At 39.8% G+C, this 12,652-nt stretch overlaps 1 protein-coding gene across 3 annotated transcripts in view; it reads right to left on the bottom strand.

The window, feature by feature from the left end:
- CRYZL1 (crystallin zeta like 1) overlaps positions 1 to 12,652 on the bottom strand; it is a 40,962-nt gene that overhangs the window by 2,245 nt on the left and 26,065 nt on the right. For all 3 annotated transcript variants that reach the window (XM_047720696.1, XM_047720680.1, XM_047720685.1), the window contains 5 exons: positions 8,373 to 8,506; positions 7,067 to 7,178; positions 3,500 to 3,598; positions 2,056 to 2,177; positions 1,152 to 1,257 (listed from right to left, as the gene is read on the bottom strand). In XM_047720696.1, the coding sequence (XP_047576652.1) occupies positions 1,152 to 1,257; positions 2,056 to 2,177; positions 3,500 to 3,598; positions 7,067 to 7,178; positions 8,373 to 8,506 (573 nt within the window). The remainder of the gene's footprint in view (positions 1 to 1,151; positions 1,258 to 2,055; positions 2,178 to 3,499; positions 3,599 to 7,066; positions 7,179 to 8,372; positions 8,507 to 12,652) is intronic.

Raw genomic sequence — 12,652 nt, 5'->3', positions numbered from 1 at the left:
AGTGGACAATTAAGTTGCTTAGAATTGAAATCTAACAAATTCTTCTAGAAAGTTAAAAATTAAGTCTATTTTCCAAATTTAAAGAAAAATATTTATGCAGAAATACTTTCAAATCACAGATTCAATACATGATGGGGAGGTTCTGGTTCTGAGATGTATTTTTTACAACTCAATGTAGGCAGGATAGTGCTGAAATACTCCTATTTGAAAGGTCTGAATTAATCCCATCACTTCTCTTAGAGAAGGTGGGCCTTAATTAAGAATCACGTATATATAAACTACATACATTTAACGAAAGCAAAGTATGATATTCAGTGGAGACAAACTTAAGGCTTGCAAGTTTCTTTCTTCGTACAGATATACTCTATTAAATAATAAGAATTTTGTTTTATCCAATGTATTACAATTTTTAGCAGGTGCAAATGCCTTTAAAACAGTTATCTTAGAAAAAAAAGTTTTCATAAGTTTGACCCAAAGTTTCTCTTAAGTTCTAAAGAGGTTTGGACCATTCTTTTGGAATGCTTTCACATTCTCAAGACAAGATTTCATTACTTTCACCAAAACTGGAATGGTTTGGCTTCATTTGCCAGATTTTTCTCAGAATGAATTCCATTAAAAAAAAAAAAAAATCAAACCCGTCTTCATTTGATGAAGATTTCCCAGCACTGTTAATCTTAAAACATCCCACAAACTCTTTAACGCAGATAAGCATTCTGAAATGTCTTACATAACAGCACCATCAGAGCACAGATTAGAGCCTTTCAAGGGGATGTGTAATTTCCGAAATGCCAAGTTGAAAATAAAACAAAATTTTACATGTATCTTGTGGTTTATCTCCCATTCACAAACAAGCATGACTGCCTGGGTGATTCCTGTCCCATCACGTTTTAGCTGCATCTTGGGACATGCAGTAACTTTCCTATGCTTCAGTTTCTTTACCTGTGAGACAGGCATAATGATAGTACTGACACCTCATAGGGCTGTTTTTTAATGCTTAAATATATTAATACTTACAAAGCACCTGAAACACTGTTTGGCATACTCAATGAAAGTTAGCTGTTATTACTATCAATTATTATTTTTAAAGAGCTTAATGAGAGTTTATGGTAGATTTCAAGCCAGAAACGCAAGTCAGTAGATAAAAAGGATATAAAGATATTTTCCCTGTTGCACATTTGACAAATTCCAAACTTCATCATTAAGGAAAGCCACCGTTGCTCCCTTGAGGAAAAGGCAATGGCTATCCGGAGGATCCAACTTGGACAGAAAGCATAAAGACTGATCAACGATTGTGAGTTTACTAGCAGACAGAGACAAGTATCTTGAGCCAGAAAAACTTCTATGCAAATTAAATACCCAAATCACAAATAAATACTATATAAACTTTAATAACAATATGTAAACTGTAACATTTTCTTTTCTAATTCATTGTCCAAAATGATGAAACAGTAAGTGTGTGCAGGAGTGCGTGCATGTGTGCTGTGTGCTTGCATGTGTATGTGTGTGCACGAGTGCGTGTGTGTGTGTAAGAATGAGACTGCTGGCTGCTACTTATCAGTTGTCATCATGAGGATGTTAGAAAATTAGTGAAGGTTGATATACGAGGATTATGGTATCGGCATATCAACCATGATAAAATTTGAATACTGTTGAGAAATGTAACTTCGGGAGACAATGTATATACACACGTTTGTAGTAAATTCCAATGTGAATGGGGAATTATCATAATTTTATATAGAAATATTTTGCTAAGTATATGTCAACCATGTTTGTTACTAAGAAAAATAAACCTTATTGGAAATACTACTAAAAAATTCAGAAGTCACTTCTTCCAAACCACTAAATAAAAGCTGAATGAACTCCTCTAGTAGGCACTATTTCTACATTTTGGCCAACATGTATCTAAAGTAAAAAAGGAAGTTACATTTCTTTAGAAACAGGTATAATTCAGAATTTATAATTTCTTCATATCTTGCCTCAAGAGACTTAGGCATTATTCTTTGTTAATTATAACCTTTCAGTGTAATAGTAACGCTTTATTGTTTCTGATAATACCTGCAGGTTTTCTTCTGTTGTTACCCAATGGCCTCCAACACCAAGAAGTGTGATGATGTCATGTTTATGTGGTAGTAGTTGTAATTTTACAGCTGGTTCATCATCTTTACTATATAATCTCACTTACAAGGGAATAGTTTTAAAAAAAGAGAGAGAAAGACAAGAAGTATATTTTATAGTAATCTGGCAAAAATTAATTCTTCAAACTAGTCCTCTTTACTTTTTAATGTAGGAACAAGGAAGAATTTTTCTTAGAAAAAAATAACACACAATGTATTCAGATACCTTAAAACATACTTTTTGCTTTAAAACTGGTCATAAAATTTACTCTAGAATCAATTATAAGTGAAATAATAAACAACAAAAAGTTTGTTTTCATTTGAAAACCAGGCAAGGTAATACAACACATAACTAAGACTGGTAGCTTTAATCGTAACATTGATAGCTTAATTCTTTGGGAAAATCTGACTTCTGCTTAGGGAACTCATAGATTTAAGAAAGTCATACACTGACATAATTATTGAAATGTGTTTCTGAGGGGCTCCTGGGTGGCTCAGTGGGCTAAAGCCTCTGCCTTTGGCTTAGGTCATGATCCCAGGGTCCTCGGATGGAGCCCCGCATCGGATTCTCTGCTCGGCGGGGAGCCTGCCTCTGCCTCTCTGCCTACTTGTGATCTCTGTCAAATAAGTAAATAAAAATCTTAAAAAAAAAAAAAAGAAATGCATATTTGAAAAGTTAATGAAGTACACGTTCACTTCCACTGAAAGATATTTCTGTGTTAATATTCACAGCTGATCTTAGTCAAAAGGCCGAGAACTGATTTTCTGAGTTAATTTCAAGTCCTGAAAATACTGGTTAAAAAGAAAAACATTAAGATGGTCACAGCTGCATTTCTGACTCCCATCACAGAACATAAATCTTAACAAAACATGAAGAGAATCTCTTCAGAATCTCGCGCAATGGCACGACCTAGGTGTGTACAGATTAGGTGTTAAATAGATACTGCTTAAATAACAAAAGGTTCAGGGAGGTAAAAATGGAACAAAATTCTGTGCTTTTTCCAAATAAAGATTGCAGAAGTCAGCCACCCAACAGAGGGCAGCCAGACACAACAGAACTCAGCGTCTGGCCGAGAGCTAAAGTAATATGTATCGTCTGGCAACCAATGAGAAGATGATGCTTGTTCATATTTGTCAAAACACTTATCAACTCCAGAGCCTGTATTTAAAAGGTAAGCATGCTCTCTGTTCTAGACCGTGTTTACAGGGGGATTCAAGAAGCTCTAGTTTAACTAGAAAAGTTAAAAACAAAACATGACATCAATTTAACAAAATATGTTAATAATCCTTATCTGGCTTTATTTATATATATTTTATTTTATTTGTGAAATGCACCCATCACACTACAAAAACAACACAGACTACTGATCTAGTAACATACCCACCTCCAGCATCTAGGACAATATCAACTCCCAGGCCACCTGTTTCTTCTAAACAGCTTTCAGCAACGTGGGTTTTTCCATTAGATACATCGATGACTCGGGCTGTAAAGGACAGGAAGTCAGGCAATTGTACTGTTCTCTATGTGACTAACACCAACCATCAGAGAAAAAGAAAAGCAAATAAATATCTGTATGGAGTGGTTCAGTTACTGGATCCAAATTTTACTTTTTCTCATCTTACCCAATAGTTGTAAAGATCAATTTAAAGGCAGGGACTGGTATATTCAATCAGATAAAAATACTAAACATTTTGTGGGTGCTGCATTCCAAGGCTGGCCTACTGAAAAAAAGAGCACTGTTCCCTATCACTAAGAGATACGTAGTCAGAACAGGGAATCTATAAACCACAGAAATACATACATATTAAGGCATAAACTAAGAGATTAAGCAATTTCTCAAGTATGTTTAGAGTTAAGAGAGTTTAAAGCTAAAATGTAAAAAAAATGTATTTGTGTGATATGGCACCTCTCGATCAGAGGCTGTTTTATCCTGTTTCAGTCATAGAAATTCCCCTGCTCCCTTTCCCACTTGCCCCCCCAAAATGAAGAAAAACCTTGAAGGTTAAGGGAAAAAAAACATGATTACTTTGAGCAGTTAGTGAAAACCAAACTATTTTTAAGAGTATTATCTCAATAGAACAAGCCAATGAAATGAAGAAATAAAAATCTTAGCATTTGAACTGGCAAATGAAGACACATGTTTGTAACTTATTTCCAGAGTTTTTAGCACCTTCACGTAAAAGAATTCCTCTCAGCGGGGTTCCGACTGGCACCCCCAAGAGGGATCTAAGATGTGGGGGGTGGGGCGGGGGGCGGGGCAGGAGTGAGGAGGACACCAGGGAAAGGGGACTGAAGCACCTGGGAAGGACAGGGTTAACCAGTACGAAACCTCTCCCTTCAAAAATACTGCTCGTGCTTTCTTCCGCCACTTCATTCCATTTCCAGTCTCTTCCTTTTTATCCTTCTTTCTCCAGTCCCTGCCTTAACCTTTCTTCCAAGTCTTGGTTATCTCTGCCAGAAGCATAAGGTAACAAAGGAAGTAACATGGGCTTTAATGTTAGGCAGGCCTGGGTTCAAATCCCACTCCAATCTCATCGTGGCTCCTTGGACAAGCTGGTTAAACCCTCCAGATGCTGCTCCCTGGTTCGCTGACACAGGGTTGGCCAGGACTTCAGGGGAGATCATTCCCACTGACACTCAATGAACCTGATGCTCCTTCCTGCCCGCCCTGCCTGCCCCCCACAAACTGGCTGGGCCTCCTGTCCTCATCTGTTAGTTTCTCCATTCCACTTTCTCCTCTTCTTGGTCTTTTTTTTCAATCTATTTTTTTTTTTTTCCTTTCCATTTGCGTTGTTGTTTGGACAGGTTCAATCTTTTTATTTTTTGTTGAGCTGTTTTTTATTAAAAAAAAAAAAAAAATTCCAGTATAGTGAACATACCGTTCTGTTAGTTTCAGGTGTCTGATACAGTGATTCAGCGGTTCCATACCTTACTCAGGGCTCATCAAGGTAAGTGTCTTCTCAACCCCACCACCTGTTTCCCCCATCTCTCCACCCACCTTCCCCCTGGTGACCATCAATTTGTTCTCTACAGTTAAGAGTTTGTTTCTTGGTTTGTCTTTTTTTTTCTTTGTGCGTTTGTTTTGTTTCTTAAATTCGACATGAGTGAAATCATGTATTTCTTTCCCTGATTAGCTCATTTGGCTTAGCATTATACTGTCTAGCTCCATTCATGGTTGTTGCAAATGGCAAGATTTCATTCTTTTTATGGCTGAATAATATTCCAGTGTGTGTGTGTGTGTGTGTGTGTACACACACACCACATCTTCTTTATCCATTCATCAGTCGATGAACGTTTGGGCTCCTTCTGTTATTTGGTTATTGTAAATATTAATGCTGCATTAAAAAAGGGTGCATGTACCCCTTTGAAATACTGTTTTATATTTTGGGGGTAAATACCCAGTAGTATGATTACCCATAGGTAGTTCCATTTTTAACTTTCTGAGGAACCTTCGTACTGTTTTCTACAGTGGCTGCACCAGTTTGCGATCCTACCAATAGTGCATGAGGGTTCCTATTTCTCCACATCCCCTCCAACACTTTTTGTTTCTTGGGTTTCTGATTGTAGCAATATGACAGGTATGAGAGGGTATCTCATTGTAGTTTTGATTTGCATCTCCCTGATGATGAGTGATGTCGAGCATCTTTTCATGGGTTAGCTATCTGTATATCTTCTTCTTTTTTTTAAAAGGTTTTAATTAATTAATTAATTAGACCGAGAGAGAGAGAGAGAGAGAGAGAGAGAGAGAGAGAAGGAGAGACAGCAAGAGCAGGGGGAATGGGAGAGGGAAAGCAGGCTTCCTGCTGAGCAGGGAGCCTGATGTGGGGCTCGATCCCAAGACCCTGGGATCATGATCTGAGCCGAAGGCAGAGGCTTAACGACTGAGCCACCCAGGGGCCCCCATCTGTATTTCTTCTTTAGAGAAATATCTGCTCGTGTCTTCTGCCCATTTTTAATAGGATTATTTTTTCTGAGTGTTGAGTTGTGTAAGTTCTTTATTTTGGATACTAACCCTTTATCAAAGATGTCATTTGCAAATACCTTCTCTCATTCGGTGGGTTGTCTTTAGTTTTGTGGATTGTTTCCTTCACTTTGCAGACTTTTTGATGTAATCCCAATAGTTTACTTTTGCCCTTTTTAAAAGATTTTATTTATTTATTTGTCAGAGAGACAGAGAGAGCGCGCAAGCAGGCAGAGGCAGGCAGAGGCGGAGGGAGAAGCAGGCTGAGCAAGAAGCCTGACGAGGGACTCGATCCCAGGACCCTGGGATCATGACCTGAGCCGAAGGCAGTGGCTTAACTGACTGAGCCAACCAGGTGTCCCTTATTTTTGGCTTTATTTCCCTTGCCTCAGGAGACACAGCTAGAAAAGAAGTTGCTATGTCCAATGTTGGGGAAATCACCGCCTGTCCTCTTTTCTAGGATTTTTATAGTTCCAGGTCTCATATTTAGGTCCTTAATTTCAATCTCTTCAAGAGCTTCCTGGTCTTCACCATATCCTCCTCACCATAAACTATACCTGACCCGTGTTTTCTGTTTAAGTGGATCATCTTCCTTCCCAGCATATCACAGAAAACAGACGACTTTAGAGGTCTATCACTGAGTAAAAGAGGTTGAAAAACCTACAGAGTGACGGACACATATCTTGATTTACGAATAAAACCAAAGAGGCATCAGGTATTGCTAAACTGTGTCCAAGTTCAGCTAATTCAGACTTGGGTAAGTTGGTAACAACGGGGCAAAAAAGAAACAAACATTGAGAGATGTAGGTTTAAAAAGAATGAAAATTAAAACTATCACTCAGGTAAACCTGGACATAGCATGGAGACTAAGTGCATTTTAACAGTGACCTTCATTTGGGATTTTGTACTTTGTTTTACGAAGACAGTCTTTACAGTGATACCTCTTAAAAATTTTCTGTTGTAAAGTCTGTGTTTAGTAGGATTACCCACCTAGAGAAGGCCTAAGTCTTTCGAGGCACTGCTTGTCTTCGAGGCTGCCTGCTGTTGAAATCACTTTGGCTCCTCTGTGGTGCGCTAACTGAATAGCTATCATACCGAGGGCCTGTGGAGACAAAAATACCCCATGGGTTTATAGATGTTAAGGCAGAGGCTGTATCTACCTTGCTTTACAGGCTATTTAATTAAGTATAATAGTTTCAATATAATCTGATAGAAGAGGAAAAAAAATATGGACAAGGTTGGACATCTGACTGACTTTCTTCTTCAGGAGGATGGCAGAAAAGGTGTGTATGCCACATGCTCTCACTCGGTCCCATTGCTGCACGAAGTTTCGAGGTAAGGGCTGCGCTCAGAAACTTGGCCTCAGCTACCTCTCTTTACAGGTCAAAGCACTCGGGGCGCCTGGGTGGCTCAGTGGGTTAAAGCCTCTGCCTTCAGCTCAGGTCATGCATGATCCTAGGGTCCTGGGATCGAGCCCTGCATTGGGCTCTCTGCTCGGCGGGGAGCTTGCTTCCCCCCTCCACCCCCCACCCCTGCCTGCCTCTCTGCCTACTTGTGATCTCTGTCTGTCAAATAAATAAATAAAATCTCTAAAAATAAAAAATAAAAATATTAAAAAAAAAATAAAGGTCAAAGCACTCTCAATAGCTCCATCCTTTTGCTGACCTGATGGTAAGTTCAGGAAAACACTACTATCCTGATGCTGGACATCGGGCTGGAGCTGATGCCAAAGACGCTTCTGCCTTTTTTGCACAGCAAAGCAGGGGGTAAAAGCATTTTCATCAACAGCCAGACAGATAATGAAACTTCAAAAATTGACTCCAAGTTTTCTAACATTTTTAGACTGTAATCTATTTTTATGTTATTTCTAGTGTCTTGAACAATTTTTTTGCTGATACGTGCTGTTGATAATGTGTTGACAGTAGCACATTTTTAAATCTTACGTGACTTGTCCATAAATGCAACATCTTACCAACGTTACGTGTCGGTGGGAGGGAAACACAAAACTGGTCGGGAGTTTTGGGGTATGACTTCAAAGGTTTCATGAGCTACTTCAGACTTCGTGGAAGAGGCATAAAAACATGGTTTGTCTGCTTTTTTAATGTTCTAGCACATTCAAAGTAGTAAGAAAGGGAACACAGTTAAGTCTTTTATCTCCCGTTAATAAAGGCTGCCTGTTTTAACACGATGGGCGGTGCACAAGCTATCGGGAAAGAATTATGTTAGCAAATGGGTGGCCTATTTCCCAAGTTTAGTGGATTTTGATCTGTTTCTTAGCAGAACTATTAGCACCTACACTTGCTCCATCCATGATCAGGACTGATTTTCCAGAAGAGAGATGAGACAGATAATGCAAAGCTGTATAGGCTCGTACTCCATCCCGAATGGTTCCAGCGGCTTCTGTCCATGTAACTTTTTCTGGTTTGTGAACTGTTGTAAAGAACAAGAGGAAGCACCCGATTAGCAAGTGCTCTTAGTCCTGCCTCCTGGATCTATCTCTCTGGCCATCTCCCCTCCCTCGGTGGCCCTGGTCCAAGCTACTACACCTGCTACCTTTTGCCTACATTTTGGTCTCCCTAGTTCCATTCTCGCCCACACATAAGGCACCACCCTCAGCATAGGAGCCGGTGTGTGTGTATTTTTAAACATTATACTGTGAAATGAAACACACACGGAAAAGTACAGGGAACATCAGTACAGATGCGGGGGATACACACAAAGCAAATATACAAGTAATCCCCATGTCGGTCAAGAGAGCGCACAGCCCCGTCTCCGCCACCAGAGGTCGCCAACATGCTGACTTCAGTTCTGCTCACCATCATTTATGACCCACGGATGTCTTCCTAAACAACGTAGGGGCACCTGGGTGGCTCAGTGGGTTAAGCATCTGCCTTCAGCTCAAGTCATGATCTCAGAGTCCTGGGATCAAGCCCTGCATTGGGCTCCCTGTTGCTTTCCCCCCACTCCCTGTCTGCCTCTCTGCCTACTTGTGATCTCTCTCACGTAAAGAAGTAAAATCTTAAAAAAAAAAAAAAAATTTAACAGAGTCTGGCCTGTTTGGGAACTTTAATTAAATGGAATCATAGCACTGGCACTCTTTTCTATCTTGCTTTTTTGCCTCAACATTGAAGACATCCGCTTTTGTAAATGTGGCTATAGTGCTTTCCTTTTTCTGGTGTGTGTGTGTGCGTGTGTGTGTGTGTGTGTGTAAGATTTTATTTATTTGAGAGAGAGAGAATGAAAGAGAGAGAGAGCATGAGAAGGGGGAGGGTCAGAGGGAGAACCAGACTCCCTGCAGAGTCCAGGATCATGACCTGAGCTAAAGGCAGTCGCTTAACCAACTGAGCCACCCAGGCGCCCCTTTTTCTGGTGTTTTGTGGCATTCCAGGTTGTGAGAACACTTTCATTTGGTGATGCGCCCTCCGGTGGAGGAGGATGTGTGTTTTCAGTTTGTGTCAGCTATAGACAGTGCTGCTAAGAATGCTCTCTTATAAAAGAGGATGTTATGCTGTCACATGGGTTTTCTCTAGGACAGTACAAGTGAGTGGAAATCCCAGGTCGCATATATACAACCTTCGACTTGACTACATACTCTGGAAGTGGCGGTCTGAATTCATTCTCCCATAGCTGTGTAACAGCACTCCCGTTACTCTGAACATCCTTGTCAACCCCTGGCACGATTACACATTCTTACCAATCATTTGGGTGTGTAATGGTTTCTTATTGTGATTTTAACTTGCTTCCCCCTCATGACTGCTAACACTGGGCACCTTTCTGTGTTTGCTGGTCACCTGGAATTCCTTTTGTGAAATGACCAAGTGTTTAATCAATTTTTCTGTTGTGTTGTCTTTTTCTGATTGAGTTATAGGAATTTAAAAATGTATTCTAGATGAACTGCTTATGTGTTATAAATATTATTTTCAACTTTATATCTTCTCTTTTCAATCTCCCTAATGGTGTTTTTTTGAAAACAGAAGTGTCAGAACGACCTTTTTTTTTTTTTTTTTGAGTAGGCACCATGGTCAGTATGGAGCCCAATGAAGGGCTTGAACTTAACACCCTGACATGAAGACCCGAGTTGAGAGTAAGAGTCACACGCCTGGGGTGCCTGGGTGGCTTAGTCGGCTCAGGTCATGATCCCAGGGTCCTGGGATCGAGCCCTGTACTGGACTCCCTGCTCAGCAGGAAGCCTGCTTCTCCCTCTCCCCCTCCCCCTGCTTGTGTTCCCTCTGTGTCTCTCACTGTCAAATAAATAAAATCTTAAAAAAAAAAAAAGAGTCGCACGCTTAATCAACTGAGTCACCCAGGTGCCCCCAGAATTATCTTTAACAACATACACAACATGCTAACCCTTCTCTGTTTAAAGTTCAGTGGCGGGGCGCCTGGTGTCTCAGTGGATTGTCTGACCCTTGATGTTGGCTCGTCCATTGCTTTCCACTGCACTTGAAACAAAATGTAAACTCCTAATATAGCTTAAGAGCTCTCTATATGATCTGGCCATTAAGCTATTCCTTAATACATTTAATTCTTTAATTTGTACGTTTTTATTCTGTACACCCAATGTGATTATTTTCACAGTAAAAGCCATCCTTTCTCATTTTACCTAAAACCAACTTTATAACACTTTTGTAGTCCTGGCCAGCTTTCAAGTATTTTCCCTCTGAAGCTGAGACAGTGTAGCCCAGCACCGTCAGCACTGCACACACCAACAAACTAGTGCCATCTAGGGGGGAGAGAGCACCCATGCGTTTATGCTGAAAGTATTCAGACAAGCAAGACAGGAAAATAGAGCACCAGGTGATACCACTCACACATGGTAATTTATTCCTTATCAAACTCTTTAAGACACCTATTCTCCCAATTTTCTTGATTATAAAATGTGGCTCAGGGTAATTAATCTGTCTGGCGTCACACAGCTAATAAATGTGAATGCTGACTCGAAAGCACATCAATTCTAGCCGTGCACACTCAAGGTACCTACAGTTTACTTATATTTTGCTGGGAACATCTTCCATTATAAGAACTGGGACTGCCTATATCTTCATTAAGAAATCAAACATGTGGGGGCGCCTGGGTAGCAGTCGGTGAAGCGGTTAGCTCTTGGTTTGGGACCAGGTGGTGATCTTGGGGTCCTGAGCTCAAGCCTTGCATCAGGCTCCATGCTCAGCAGAGTCTGCTTCAGGATTTTCTCCTTCCCTCTGCCTCACCTCCCAAAATAAATAAATAAATCTTAAAAAAAGAAAAAAAAAAAAAACAACCAGAAACAAAGAACTGAACATGTAGTCCTTTAGAAAAAGGTAACAGTCATAAAACTACATTGAAATAGCAAAGGCTCTAACATTGTGTGGTAACATGTGGTTTAATGGTGAGATCCCTGCTTTTGTGCTAGGTGGACCACAAGTGTTTATTACGTTGTAAAAAACTAGAAGTAAAAGGGCCAGGCAGGGATCATAACAACAGCCTATCAAACCCAAGAACTATAATTTCAATTCATTCTTCCTTAAGTTCAAAAAAATAATGCTGAAAATGTATGAAATTTTGAATGAAAAAAGTTACTTTTATGTTTGATCTAAGTGGCTTAAGGACTGAAAGCACAAAAGAACCGGATGATCTACTCGACTTCTTAACTTTATCTTTACTATACGGTAGCAGGATTAATAAGACCTTTTCGGGGAAGTTGTCTGGAGCCTAATTCTTTGGTTTGGTAAAAAAACAGACTTCTCTGAAGGTGACTGAGCACCTAACTTTCATTTAAAAAAATCACTAAAGAATTAACAGAAACTAAAATATAGTTGTGCTAAACTGAGTATTTGCTTCTTGCAAATCTTCCGGGAACATACTGAAATTATTTCCTCTTTTACGAAATGTTGGAGCCGCAACAGGGCTTAGAGGCTATCTAGTTTCACTGTGCCCAGTGTCTTGCCCAAAGGAAAATGGTCACAGTAAGTGGCCATTCTTTTTTTTTTTTAAACAAGATTTTATTTATTTATTTGACAGAGATCACAAGTACACAAGTAGGCAGAGAGGCAGGCAGAGAGAGAGAGAGAGAGAGAGAGAGAGAGGAAAGCAGGCTCCCTGATGAGCAGACAACCCAATCCCAGGACCCTGACATCATGACCTGAGCTGAAGGCAGAGGCTTAACCCACTGAGCTACCCGAGCACCCCAATGAGTGGCCATTCTTAATGTTCCTCTTTTAAAGAAACATTTTACTGTATTTTTTTTTTCTCAAGGAGTATCTGGAATTGTTTTCTTTATATATGTTAATGGATTTTTGGACTACAGTCCTCCTGATTTGCAGAAAGTAAAAGGTCATTTGTGTGGCTTAGGTCACAGAAATAAAAGGTCATTTGACTGTCTTAGTTTAACCTTTATAGTTAGGAAACTAATGTTCCAATTTGCTTTTCTCCTTCTAGCCCAATCTATAAAGCTCCGGTATTCAGCAACACCTAAAAGAATGGGTCGTTTTTGCTGGGTTGTAGGGTAGCTCTATTCTCAACTTTTTTTTTTTTCCTTAAGATTTTATTTATTTATTTGAGAGAGATAAAGAGAGCATAAGTAGACAGGGGGAAGAGAAA

The sequence above is a fragment of the Lutra lutra genome, chromosome 1, assembly GCF_902655055.1.
Source record: "Lutra lutra chromosome 1, mLutLut1.2, whole genome shotgun sequence".
NCBI lineage: Eukaryota > Metazoa > Chordata > Mammalia > Carnivora > Mustelidae > Lutra > Lutra lutra.
Note: the sequence above shows the minus strand (reverse complement) of the source record. Positions and strands in the feature narration are given on the sequence as shown.